This window comes from Monodon monoceros, unplaced genomic scaffold, assembly GCF_005190385.1.
Source record: "Monodon monoceros isolate NGI ecotype Baffin Bay Population unplaced genomic scaffold, NGI_Narwhal_1 Super_Scaffold_20, whole genome shotgun sequence".
Classification (NCBI taxonomy): domain Eukaryota; kingdom Metazoa; phylum Chordata; class Mammalia; order Artiodactyla; family Monodontidae; genus Monodon; species Monodon monoceros.
In genome coordinates, this window is record NW_021703777.1 from 93,268,285 (window position 1) to 93,282,725 (window position 14,441).

Below are 14,441 nucleotides of genomic sequence, written 5' to 3' on the forward strand. Positions count from 1 at the left end.
GGGATAAATAAGGAGGTTGGAATTAACATATACACATGTATATGTATATACATATACATATTTACCTACTGTATAGCACAGGGAACTCTACTCAGTACTCTGTAATAACCTATATGGGAAAAGAATCTGAAAAAGAAGAGATACATGTATATGTATAACTAAATCACTTTGCTGCACCTGAAACTAACACAACATCGTAAATCAAATATACTCCAATATAAAATAAAAATTAAAAAAAAAGAATAAGAAAATCCAGAAAAAAAAAAAAAAAAGCAGGGAAGTGACAAAACCAACCAGGTAACCTGATAATGCAAAGGATTAAACATCTAACAGTGCAACTTTGGGAGTATGTGCTGGAAGATTTGGACAATGAGAAAAGTGGGAATAGTTTGGTGAGGCTTCAGGGAGAATGTGTAGAAGTGGGGCTGTGGGGACAATGGATGTCTGAAATTGAGCAGAACAAATAATAAAATCAAGGTGATAAGAGCCACTTCATCCTCTTGCCCTTTCTTCCAATAAATTCCGTGCGTATGGCTTGAGTACCTACCGTGGGCTTAGCACTACGCTGGCCACTGGGGACAAAGAACAGAGATGCCCTAAAGATGAGGAGGATGGACCTGGGTTCAAAGCAGCAAAATGCTTAAGACCTAGGCAGACTGGTGTGAATCTTGTCCCTGTCACTAATTAATTGTTTGATCTTAAAGGAATTTCTTAGCAACTCCAAGTCCTAGTCTCTGTATCTGTAAAATGAGGAGAGTAGTTCCATCAATCACATAGGTTTATTGTGAGATTAACAAAGAATATTTGTGTAAACCAGTCAGCACAGTGCCTGCCACATAGTAAGGACTTAACAAACAATAGCAATGACTACATTTACATGTAAATTTTCCAATAGAAGAATATAAAAGATAGTGTTGACCCAAAGGGGAAAATTATTTTCTATCTCTTCCTTTTATTTGTTTCCTTCATAGCATGCACTACAATTTGAAATTATGTTCCCAAAGGCTTCTTAGTTCTTCTATGCTACCTGTACCCCCAACCCCCCATTGCAAGGTGCAGGAAAGCATCTGCTATATCCACCTTGGCCTCCCAATGTTTCCTAGCACCTAAGCCTATGTTAGGTACCTACTAATAATAACATTTTTGAACACTCATATGTGTGGATTCTAATCCATTCTAGTGCATTATCTCATCTAATCCATTGCAGCAATCTAAAGGATTGTTGCTATTATTCTCTCCAATTTAAAAATGAGGTGACTGAGACATACAGAGATCGAGTCACTTGCTCAGATTCACAAGGCAGGTAAGTGGAACCAGGGTTGAAATGTGTTCTGGCCAGTGCTGTAGCCCGTGCCCCCATCCAATGCCAATGTAGTATCTGTAGAATAAATGCATTAATGAATGGGCAATGGAAAAAAAGGCTCACAGGGAAGGGGACAATTTAATTGGATAGGAGGATGAGTAGGAGTCTGCAGGTAAACAAGGGACAGAGTACAAATGTGTGCATGCATGAAATGAGATAGTAACTACAGGAAGATCAAGTATAGCAAACAAACAAACGAATAGTGTGTGTGTGTTTGATAGAGACAGAGAGAGACAGAAAGAGACAGAGAGACAGAGAACAGGTCTTAATGAATTTGGGCATTTTCCTACCAGCAGCGGAGAAAACACTGAAGGGAAAACATGGGGCACAGTCACGTCCCTTTCTATAATCAACCTTCTGGTTGCAATAAGGATGAATCACAAGTTAGAAGACAATTGTGGCTCTGTGAGCAGTTTCAGATATTTCTGAATTTGGAATGTTTAGGTATTAACAGGAAGAAATATTTCCAATTATAGTTTGGAAGAGTCCACAAGAATTAATGAGAGCAAGCCTCAACCTTATTCAGAAAGGGGTTCCCTAAATGGATTTTTGAGCTTTTCCCGTTTTTGACCCAATATTGGACTGCACAGTTCTGCTAGGTGTTACTTTAAGTCTTGGGCTGAAACAGCCACGTAAACACAAACGTGGACAGACACTAAACTCTTGGACGGTCTTTAGTTTGGGAATTTAAACACAAGGAATGGTTAGGTTTTGCAGTGGCCATCATTCCAAAACATAAATCACGCCAAATTTGTTTGAATTCCTGTCTTTAGGAGGTTGTGTGTTTTGACAAACCTTGCAGCAAATTTGGTCCAGCTTTTGGATTTGTAATGAAACCTGAAACCAAACGTGCTGGCCTGCCTTGGGGTCCTCTTGAAGGAAAGAGTTCCAAGCAGCCTTACTGTAATGCCTTCTCTAATCTCATCCTGGCAAGAGACGTTACTGTATTGGGCTGCACTGGAAGTTTGGGGCGGACTCTGCAAACATTTCATGCACTTATGGAAAAGGACTAATCAAGACCGCAATTTGGGGGCATTTCTATGCCTGAGTATTCTTAAGAGTGTAAATTGCAGAATTAGCAATACCTTATCCCCTGTTGGCTAGTGACTTAGAGATACCCCAAGCCATGACTGGGGCAGAAAGTTAATTAATTTCCTTATTAAAAAGAAGAAATGTCTCATTTGCATGCATTTATATTTAAGTCTTGCATGCATCAAGCTTTTTGGTGGTCTTGCTTTCTTTCCTCAATACCACTGACCTAGCTAGATATTAGCTCAAAACATTTACATTTTCTGCATCTGGGCTTTGTTTAAGCGGTAGATGTCTGGTTATCATTGGTTCCAGCAGAACTTGATTGTCATACAGATCATTTAATCTCTATAGACATCCTTTCCCCTCCCATGGGCTGTGCGAATTTTCTCCCAGTTATCACATACCGCAATTGAGAAAAGATTCATGTACTTGACCAGTCTTAGAAAATAAAGACCTTGTCTCCATTAGAGTTGGACATGTTATTTGGGGATGAGCCATTCAATTATTTGTAATTTCCTACTCAACTGAATTTTCCATGGTCATTTTTGTGGGAGTTTTCTCTTTCTTGCTTTTCCTCTCTTACTTGGAGGTCTGCTTTGGCAGGGTTTTTTTTCTTTTTCTTTTTTCTCTCTCCTAGGGAAAGAAGACCATTGCACCATGGGTGTATCTTAGGCATTCCACATTCCAAAGAATCGTTTTTTACCTGAAAATGCTTCAGTGACCTGAATCCTGGCCCCCTCAAACCAGCTTGAATGAAGCTTTGGGAGAAGGAGAGGGAGGGGGCTGGGAAGAGGGGGTGATTGGGGAGGGCAAGGGGTTAGGAGCAGTTGAAATGCAAAGACTCTAACAAGCTCTTGCTTGGAACAACAGTGAGCAAAATCAAAACTATAGAGGAAGATTAGTGCTGAGGGAAATCTGCATGGGAGTGAATCACCAGCTCAGTTACCCGGGACCACGATGCCCCCGTTTCTGTATTTTGTAGTCATCACATTTCTGAACCATCACAACGGTGTGGCTGTCAGGGGTGAGTGGCTCTGGCAGTGGTTAAACCACCTATATGCTAACAAGCTCAGCAATCAGGTTGTGAAGGGTCCTGGCTAGAGGAAAATAATCCAACCAAACCTTAGACCTCTGTCAGGCTGTGAGGAGAATTATATTTTTGAACTAGTCTACAGTGTGGACAGGAAATGACCTCTCCACAAACTGCTTCTTTAAAAACAAGCAGTGGTGCCTAAAGCTATCCAGCTCCCCTCTCTCTCTCCCTCCCTCCTTCCCTCTCTTCCTCCCTCCCAGCCTCCCTCCCTCTCTGAAGCTCCTGCTCTCTCCCTCCCCTCCCGAGAGCTCGCCCCCCTCCTCCCTCCCTCCCGCTTGCTCTCCGTCTCTCTCTCGCTACCGAGGGCTCCCACAGCAGTTCCCAGCCAGTGTGTTCAGCCTGCCTGCCTGCCTGCCTCTGTGTGTGTGTGCGCGCGCGTGTGCGAGCGTGTGCGTGCGGCTACTTTGTACTGTGAAGAACACAGCCCATGTGCTCTGCATGGACGTTACTGCTACTCTGTTTAGCTTGATTTTCGACAGGCAGGCAAGATGTCCAGCACACCACATGACCCCTTCTATTCTTCTCCTTTTGGCCCATTTTATAGGAGACATACACCCTACATGGTACAACCAGAGTACCGAATCTATGAGATGAACAAGAGACTGCAGTCGCGCACAGAGGTAAGTACTTCAACCTTGGGTGTGTGTTTGTGTGTTTTTTTTTCCTTCAAACTGTGCCTGAGCTTTTCCTGGGTGGCTGGCTGCATTCTGCGGGAAGTGTCCCACTAGATACTACCACGTACGTGGAAATGAGCGCCAGCATGAATCCACTAGTTTGGACGCTGGGTTTCCAGGCACAGCAACTCTTGGAGCTGGGGACAGTTTCTGCCGGAATCTTGAAATAGACAACCCAGCACTTGATTCGCTTGCCGGGTGTCCAGAAATGCTGCTCTACCAGAACTCTGGCATTTTCAGGCTCTCAGTCGGTCCCCTTAGTGTTTCTTGAGATAGAATTCCGAGGGATTTGGTGATCATTTGCATCCAGCAAAATAAATTTTTTTTTTTAACAAATCCCAGAGGAAGTCTGCTTGACCGGCATTTGCTTTTCAAAGTCATCAAAATCAAGGTGAAAAGGGCAGAAGAGCCACCCTTCGTACTTTTCAGAACTAGCCCTGGAGGGACATGTTTGTCTATTTCCGTGTTAAATTCAGAAACCAGTTGCTTGGGGCAAGGGGTTCTTGACTTTTTTCCCTCGACTGTGGGAGTGTCTCCCAGGAGCTCTCACTTCCACAGGAGCTGGCTCAGAATTCAAGTCAGCTTGAGTTTTTGCATATTGTGATCTTGTGCCCCAGAGAGAAGCCTCACCTACTCGCAAGCAACTCTGGGAGCAGAGAGGAGACAGGACTTTCAGAACTTTGTAAATGCAAAACTCCAGACCGCCTCCTGCAATTTAAATATTTAATGCCAGTTGACTTTTCCTCTGTGCTGGCTGGGCTGGTAGGTCCTACTGCTGGGCTGTCCATTTGCCTTTAAGTTGGGGCTTTGTGTTGAAGTGTTCTGAGAAGGAGTTTGTTATAGGGGCACCAAAGTCACTTTAAGAAGTAGAAATAGCTGGGAAATCTGTCTTCTCTGCAGAGTACAGATACCCGGAAGGTCGATGGCAAAGAGCTTTCAGGGAATAGCTTTGGTAGAATTTTAGGTAGAAGCTTGACTCTCAATTCTGGAAAGGGACTCAAGGTTTTACGATAAAATAAAACACACTTGCTTGAATTGTTAACAGAGCCATGGAGAATTCATGATGTTTAATGTATTTAATATAGCTAACAAGATGTGACCTGCTTTCTGATTGGCTAACTGCTGGACAAGGACTGATTAAAAAAAAAAAAAGCTGGGCTGTCTTTATCACTGCTATTTTCTTTATATGTTAATACATCATAGATGTTAAGTGGACTTGATGATACCGTTGCTCTCCCCAGAAGCCAGTAGCTTTTATCCAAGTGTGAACTCTGTCGTGCTAAGGGTGGTGAGCTGTTGGCAGAAAATGATATTTGTGTGTTGTTGTGTGTGTGTAGTTGTGTATGTATGTTACAATTTGTATATTGCATTCAGATCTTTGCAACTGTGTATTGGAATGTTAAACTCTTGCACAAACTATTGATTGTCGCAGCCTGCTTTCAGAATTAGGAGGACAGAATATGTCATACTGTTCAGGCACACATAATTGCAACACAGATTTGGAGTAAAAAAAGTCTTAAAAATATGATTAGTTTTAAAAAAGAGACCAGCGACCTTTATGGATCAATTCTTGAACAGCGGCAGGATTTAAAAAGAACCCGTGTCCATCCTACATTTTAGAAAGTTTTTGAGGAGTTGTAGAAGGAGGGTTTTTCTCCATCCTTCTCAGTTAAGAGAGCAGGCAGATTTCTCTGATATCTGTGCTCTCCTGTGCCCCTTAATTATCACCTGGCCAGTTCTGAGCTAGAATACTTATCTGGAGGACTTCTCTATCCTGGTCCTCATAAAAATCTGCAGGATGCAATAAGGTCCCACATTTGTTTCACATTTGAGAGAAAACCTTTAAAGTCCCTCATTCATAGTATTGTTTCTTAACACTGGCACGTTATCTTTTGTGAGATGGCACGTTATCTTTTGTGAGAGCTAAACTCAGGAATTCCTAACTTTTGGATTCTGGGTTATTACTTTTAAGTAGAAAACCTGCTTCACAGCTCAAGAAACTGGAGAGGAAAGCTTGCTATGACAAATCCTAAAGATTTTTTTAAACCTCGCTGACTGACAGAAAAGCACTGAGAACTGTTTTCTGGTATGTTCTAGAGCCAACCCTGAACACTTCTTCCCTTAATTAGATCTTTTTTATAATTATCCAAATAATTGCTCTGACACTTCCTTTTTTCTTTGCCAAGCAGTAAAGGATGTCACGAACCCAAGGCCATAAGTTTGTTTTCATTTCATACGAAGAAAAAGGAGAGAATCAAATAATTGCTCCTAAGATATATAAATATTAACATTCGATATTAGATTTTGATCAAAGTTTGTAATGGAAAAAATATTTAGAAAAAAATAACTTCTTGAAAAAGTTACATTGTGCATTTATCAATATTAATGGTGACTATTTATGGTAAAGTTGTTCTGAGCCCTAGAGAGGGATTGGTTGGAATAAAGTGCAGTAATACCCAGCAAGAGTTATCAGTTTATTCACACACAAAATCAAATAGATTGTTGAGTGATTACTTTTAGAATTTAACTGATGCATCCAACCATTTTGGACAAGAGAGACTCACTTTCTTTCTTCTCTCTCTCTTCTGGTTCCTGCTTCTATATTACATGGTATTATTTCATTGACTCCTAATATCGCACTCTCACACACACATACACACCTATGTAATACTCTCGATTCTCCATTCTTTTTTGAACGTAGACTTGCCTAGAAAGAAATTGCAGCAAATCAGTCTCAATGAAAAAATTATAATCAAGTTTGCAGAAATTTCCTAGAAACCTTCTTTATGGAAAGGAAAAAATGTAGTAAAGAAGCATGGTGCTCACCTACTCTCCTTCCATAGATGACTCCCCCAGAGCATTCTCTCCTGGGGATTGATGCATTTCTTCCAATTAAATAAAATCAAAGCCCTTCAGAAGCTGGGTAGTTTTAAAAAACACTGGATTGGGAGTTAATCCTTTTTCGAACTTGTTTCTTTCACTTACATGGATCTTGGTTCCTCATAAGCAAATTATCTCAAGGCCTCTTTAATTTAAAAATTCAAATTTTACCAAAGTTCAGAGTTTGGTTTTCTTTAGTAGGAGAAAGTGTTGTGAACTTGAGTAATGAGCACAGACATTACTTCTTGGCTCACGGTATTTAGTTCAAAATCACAAATGGTACTGAAAAAATAGGGTCATAGTGGAGAAAATATTGCAGGGAGAGACCCTGCCAGTCTTGTTTAAGGCCAGTGCTGGGAGCAAGCAGTTCCTGGGACAAAGTAGGTGCTCAGTAAACATTTGTGAACAAGCCGATCATGAATCAGTAGATGACAGAGGAGAGAGAATTTAACTATATCACTGAAATTGGCACCTTTCCTGAGAAGCACAATTCTGATGCCTTTGGGGCTCCTGGTACCTCCTGAAGCTGCTTTAGGGACCTGCTTCCAATTCCCCTAAAAGTGCTCATCTCCACATTCTCCACACTTATTGCATCATGAGGCAATTTAGATCCCTAATCTTTGTGGCAAAGGAAAGCACAGTGTCTAAGAAATTATGGGACCTCATTTCTTTTTAAAGGAATTTGAATGCATTACGAAGCAAACAAAAACAACACACATATGCTTCAGATGCTGTTGGCTATTGTGGGAAATAAAATTTCTTTGCAACACCAGAATCTCAGTGGAATTTCATAAAGAAGTACATAGATGTTTCCCCCTTTTCTTAGTTGAAATTAAGAGAAACTCTTGGAGCTTTGCGTCAGTTTTGGTCACTGTAATTCCCAGGCAGCAGGAAGAGGGCTATGTTTTCCATTGTGTATGTTACCATGAATTGACCTGAGATCTTCCAAAATTCATTGACTGTTTGAATGGTCTTGCTGTCTCAAATGTATTTTGAAAGAACGAAACTGCACAATTTTTAGTTTAACACTGCACACAGAGTACCGTCAGATAGGACTTAAAAATGTGTCCTAAAGATTTCAGGTTTTGTTCTGTAACAAGCTTCAGTAATAACAAAAATAACAGTATTTTTTTTCATTTCCTGAAGTCTGTGCTATAAGATTAAAAATATGTATAGGTGAAATATGAGATCATCACAGTGAACTTCATTTTTAGTGAAAGGATTTTAGTAATGTTGGATTTTTATAGAATTTAAGAAAGTTTATCAAGTTATACAAATTTTGGATATTGCAGACAACTCTTTTTACCTTATTTCCTCATTCAAATGACCAAAAATTCTCCATTCCAATGAAGATGTTTTTAAGTACATAGATTTTTTTCAGGTTGGCAGTATGCAAATTTTAATAAAATATCACAAACACCAGGAAAGTGTGGGTACTAGGATGTATTTCTTCTGTTTTGAGGTTTTTTATTCTTTTATCAGTATTACACATCCCACTCCCAAAAAGAAAACTGTGATTACAATGGGAAGCTGCCATGTACACAAGGATTTTATTAGAATTACGGTTTTTAGTTTTACAGGATTTAATATGAACGTTGAAAATATTTGAAGACCTTGAAATTTCAATCTGCTGCTTTCACCCCGCTTCAGCTCAACTCTCCAACTCCCTGGGGAGGGGGTGGGAGGGGGTGGAAGGCTCTCAGTCTTTTCTTTCAGCTACATTTTTATATACTTTAGTCACAGGGTTTCCCGTTGTAGCATCATGTTTATTCATGGGGTAGCTTAGTATCATTGATGCTCAGATAGAGCCTAGTTAAAATGAGATTAGGTATTCTGGATAGGTGGGAAAAAAAAGAAAACGGCTTTGTGATAAACTTGGATTTTTTTTTTTCCCTAGAAATTTAGAAAGAAAAATGGTGCTGTTACTCTGAGGCATATGAATGATTTTCAGTGTTAAACACAGAACTTTCCAAGTTTTTCGAAGGGGGTTGGTGAGGAGTAGGGGGAGGGGGGATTAGTAGTGGAAAGGAAAGCTATTTTGAAAATGTTAAATGAAACCAAAAGTGAAGTTTTAAAAAATAAGAACTTCCAACCTCTCTTATTTTTCAAGATCTCTACATGGCCTCAGAAAACAAATTGCTGGACTCTTGTACGGATTTTATTTTCCTGAGGTCTTTTTTTCCCCCATTTTCCTACTATGGGAACTGTTTTTAATTAAAAATTGCTGCAAACTAACTATTCGTAGGAGGCCAAGAAGAAAAAAAAATCTCTCAGCTCACATTCAACACAGATTCTTATCAGCCTAAAATCAATGCACACTTAAATCTCTCCCCTTTTGGTATGTAAATTATGATATAGGATTTAAACAGTATTCATTTTTTAAGCATTTAGCTTTTTGTTTGGGTTTCAGAAAGAAATTAATTTAAAATGTATGGAGACAGGGCTATAAATCTCCTTTTATTACATTTGTCCACATTAACCCATTTTCATGAGGAACACAGAAAACCCCCTTTCTGAACAAGCAAGTGAAACAGAAAACAAACAACCCCAAATATTGTCAGGAACAAGATTCATAAACTTACTTATTTGGATTTGGTTGGTGGGTCTCGGAATATAATTGATCTGGAAAAACAAATCTCTTTTTGAAAGTAGCAGAAAACAGAGCTTTAAAAATGTGTTCAGCTGATGTAGATATGACATATACCTTTGTCATTTTCTGACCAAAATATTTTCCTCCTTTCTTTCTTTCCTTCCTTCTTCCTTTCCCTTCCTCCCTTCCTTCCTTCCTCCCTCCCTCCCTCCCTTCTCGCCCTCCCTCCCTCCTTTCCTTCCTTCCTTTCTTTCTTTTTCTTTCTTTCCATCTTTCTTATCAATCTGAGCTTAGACTTTTTTTTTTACATTTAAATTCTGGCAGCATGCATCTGAACATAGGCAACTATTAATACTTGAGACAAACTTCAGCCCTTCCTTCAAGAATTTCTATACTTCAGGCAATGACAATATCTGTGTCTGGAAATACAGAGACGATTAAGACCATTTGGTAACAAAGGGCGACATACAAACCAGTTCTTACCATGTAGTGCCCTGTTAGGTTAACACACTGTGCCTTTGTATACTGAAGGATGTACACCTTTCTGAAAAGTAGTCGTGATGATAGTAACTAGCATCTATGGAGAGGTCACTATCTGTAGGGCCAAGGTGCTAAGTGCTTTCTGGGCATCAGCTCATGTAACCCTCATAATCACCTCCTGAGATTGGTACTCCTAACATCTGCAGTCTTACTGGTGAGGAAACAAAGGGTTAAGTAAATTGTCTAAGGTCACACAGATGGTAGTTTAATTTTAGAAGTTATGCTGTTAACTGCTTTGCTATATAGCATTTCTGTGAGATAAGAAATACTAGCAAGGATTGTAGTTTCACCTGTGGAAATTTATTAGGTGAATGCATTCATTTTTTCCTTGGATAGGTTGACTTTGGCAGTGCCTGGAAAGATGACCCCATCCACCTAACCTGGTTGGACTATTTGCCTCTCAAGTGTCTGACTCATTTCAAAAGGGACCATGTGAAATTCCAAAGGATGGAATCAGAGGGGGAAAATATACCCTGGTTATTGAAAAAAAAGAACCAAATTCACACTCCCTATTAAAGAATGAATATTTTCAGTATTCATTGAAGTGGCCTTATCTGAAGAGTCACTGGACTTGTGGAACACTATGCATAGTTATCTAAGAGTTTAATTTTTTAAACTTAAAAACATCTGAATTTCCATTCAGTGCTTGACTCTTCTCAGGTGTGTTCTGTGGAAGATGGTGGTTTAATTATTTTAAACATCAATGGGATGAGTAGAAAAGCTATCTCATTTTTGGTAGTGCCACGCCCCTCCAAATATAAGATTAGGAGAGTAAATTAGAATTTGGCATGATGTTGGCTTTCTTTGCAGGTAATCAGTTAGGAATCGTAGAAAAAATAAAGGCATAGAGGGAAGAGAGCTCCTAACATGTGCTGGTTTCTCACTATCCTAGTTTGACCCTAAGAGGCAGTCTGTCCACATCGTGTGTCTTTGGATTTCCTCGTGGGAAATGAGGTTTCCTTCCTAATCCTGTAGCCTACTTTAGCTGACTGTGAGGCCACTGTGCTTGTAGTAAGTGCCTGCCAATTATTAGAGATAAGATGGATCTTTTCACGTGATCCACTCCCAAGCCCAAGATGCATGTGTTCTGGTTCTCCTTTAACAGATCAGGAAACTGAGGCTCAGAGAGGTGAAAACCAAGTCCATACATGGGCATCCCCAGGGGCTGCATCTTTTGACTCCCCCGTTCAGTGCTCTGCTCAGAAGCTTGCTGGTAAAGGCTACCCGCTCCCTGTTGGAAGCCCTGACGGCCACCCCTTGCCCTCAATTTACTACCACTTTTGACCAGCCTAGTTTGAAGTTATAGTCTTCCAATTAAAAACAGAGTGCTGAGCGTTAAAGATGTGGTAGATCCCTCTGAAGAAGAGGAACCACCCCTGTTCTGGGGACATCACAAGCCCCCATCCTCTCTTTTCAAGATTTGGATGGTCTCCTAACTATACTCTCTGCTCCCTTTTTCCACTATATAATCTGTTTTCCCACAAGCAGCCAAGGTGATATTTTTGAAGCAGAAATCAGAGCACGTCACTTTCCAGCTCCCCCTCACACCTAGAATAAGCTCCAAACTCCTTGCTCTGGCTTTTAAGGCTCTATTGATCTGTTGTTTCCTGATGGCCCAGTCTTACCACGTGTTCAGCAAACTCCAGCCACAAGGGACTTCTTTGGATCCATTAACTTGCCAAGCTTGTGCATACCTCAACACCCTTGCCCTCAGTGGTAGAATGCTTATATGGCTTCCTCCATAATAACACTTATAAGTATTAGGAAATCTAATTTGAATTAGAATTTGGCATGGTGTTGGCTTGATTTGCAGGTAATTGATTCAATGTCTCAAAGAAAATAACGACCATGAAGGATGAGTCCTAGCACTTAGTAGGGCCTCTACTGATCAACTTAGATGCCCCCTTCACAGAGAGGCTTTCCTTGATCAGCTCATTACCCCTCCCGCACACAGTGTCATTCACTTTTTAATCACATGCCCTGATAATTTTCTTCGTAGGAATTATAGCAAGCTGGTATTTTTTTTTTTTTTTGCCGTACGAGGGCCTCTCACTGTTGTGGCCTCTCTCGTTGCGGAGCAACAGGCTCCGGATGCGCAGGCTCAACGGCCATGGCTCACGGGCCCAGCCGCTCCGCGGCATGTGGGATCTTCCCGGACCGGGGCACGAACCCGTGTCCCCTGCATCAGCAGGCGGACTCTCAACCACTGCGCCACCAGGGGAGCTCAGCAAGCTGGTATGTTTTTGCTTCTAGTTTATTTCTCAAGTGTCAATAGAATATAAGCCGCGTGGGAACAAGGGCCTCATCTGTCTCCTTTACAGTTGTCTGCCCAGTGCCCCATAGCACATAGTTGATATGCAAAATATATCTGTTGAATAAAGGAAATTACGTTGTACCAGCACTATCCAGACTGACATTGGAATTTACCTTGAATCTTCCCAACAATCACCGACAACTACAGTTGGAAAAGAACCTGTAAGCCTAATAGTCGGGTGAGCATTTACAGATAGAATGTTCAGCCAGACCTGCAGAGAAAAGAAGCCTGAAGAGAGGAATTTCTTCTGTGAAAGAAGTGTTGAGCTGAGAACTTTGCCCTCTGGGTAGTATGAATCTGTTGGGAATCTCCTGACTTCTGATGAAAAATATTTACACCTTTCTCATTTGCTATTTCTACTACTTCTCTCTTTGGGCCCCTCCCTGAGGGCCCACAGCCATGAATTATGATATGAATCACGATAATACCTTACGTTTCCTGGAGCACTTTGCATTTTGGGAAAGTGCTTTCAGGGCCATTAATTAACTTACTTGAAGTGATTTATATAACAGAAAATATGGGAAGTTATATTAGTATATGATGTGGTTTATAATGTCTTTGTGTTTACGAATTGTGTGGTGTGTTTGTGTTGTGTGTGTGTGTGTGAATGTGTGTGCATATGTATGAGGGAGAGAGAGACAGAGACAGAGAGACAAGAGAGAGATATTTGCTCGCCCCAATCAGATTTTGTGTATGTGTGAACCTTCTGGTTAGGAAACATGCACAACTTTTTTTCCACTAGTGTTTTTTTCTTTGGAATGAAAAGAGTAGCGTTCCTGGAATGTAAAGATCTGAACTGAAGTATGACTTATAACAAATCAGATTTGGATCCAAACCCTGGCTCTACCTCTTGCTTGCTGTGTGATCTTAGGGCAGTCATTTAACTTTTCTGAACCTTCATTTTCTTGGCCTGAATTTTATGTTGGGAGGTGAATGGCTAAAGCGTGTAAAAATTCCTGGTATATAGTAAGTGCTCAATAAATGGGAACTATGATGATGATAATGATTATGCTGCCTTTTTCTCTGCCCCATCAGGAAATTAAGTTGTGTAAATCATGTAAAACATTGCTTGATTTCCTAAAAGTATCTTTATTTACTTATTTTTTATTCAAGTATAGTTGATTTACAATATTGTGTTAGTTTAAGGTGTTCAGTAAAGTGATATACGTGTGTGTGTGTGTGTGTGTGTGTGTGTATATATATATGTTCTTTTTTCAGATTCTATCCCATTATAGGTTATTACAAGATATTGAATATAGTTCCCTGTGCTATATGGTAAATCCTTCTTGTTTATCTTATATATAGTGTTGTGTATCTGCTAATCCCATAGTCCTTACCCCTTCCCCTTCCCCTTTAATAACCATAAAAGTATCTTTAAAAATATACCTTACAAGGCTTGCACAAGCATATTTCAATTTAATGAATGAAACTTGCAGTGACATGTAGGATTTGTGGGTTTGGGGTTCTTATGATACGTGACAGAACCATCAGGGCGTTCCACCATCATATAATAGTGATGACACAATAATCATACACCTTCTTGTGGCTGTGATCTCCCCCAAAGTCCAGGTTATAATTAACTCTTAGACATACCAAGGTTAAAGACTAAGAACTGATCAATGTATAGGACACATGCACACTATTCTGTTGGGGAAAATCTGTGTTCAGGGTTTGCTCTAGCTAAGAACTCAGTGGAGACAACAGAAATGTTCCCCTTCACCAGTGCCTTTGCAGGGCCATCTAAACAGGAACCCTGGGGAGGGCTGGAGAGCGCACACCCACTGGCCTTCACTGGCCATTTTGTCTAAAGAGGTGTACTTCTCAAAATGCTGCCTGGCACAGACTCCTCCAAGGGAGCTGTGTCAGTACCGGGTGAAGCCCAGAGCCCCACCTGCATGTCTGGACAGATAACAGCCCTGCCAAACTGATCCACTGTGACACCTTGTGGCTTACTC

General features: G+C 40.5%; 1 protein-coding gene across 7 annotated transcripts in view; it reads left to right on the top strand.

The window, feature by feature from the left end:
- The first annotated feature begins 3,688 nt into the window (after positions 1-3,688).
- Positions 3,689-14,441, top strand: part of LDB2 (LIM domain binding 2) — a 380,819-nt gene continuing 370,066 nt past the window's right edge. For 4 of the 7 annotated variants that reach the window (XM_029235406.1, XM_029235410.1, XM_029235413.1 and 1 more), the window contains exon 1: positions 3,977-4,108. In XM_029235406.1, coding sequence (XP_029091239.1) covers positions 3,977-4,108 — 132 coding nt within the window. Of the gene's footprint in view, positions 4,109-14,441 lie in introns of all 7 variants that reach the window. The other 3 variants (XM_029235408.1, XM_029235409.1, XM_029235411.1) reach the window with 3 other exon arrangements.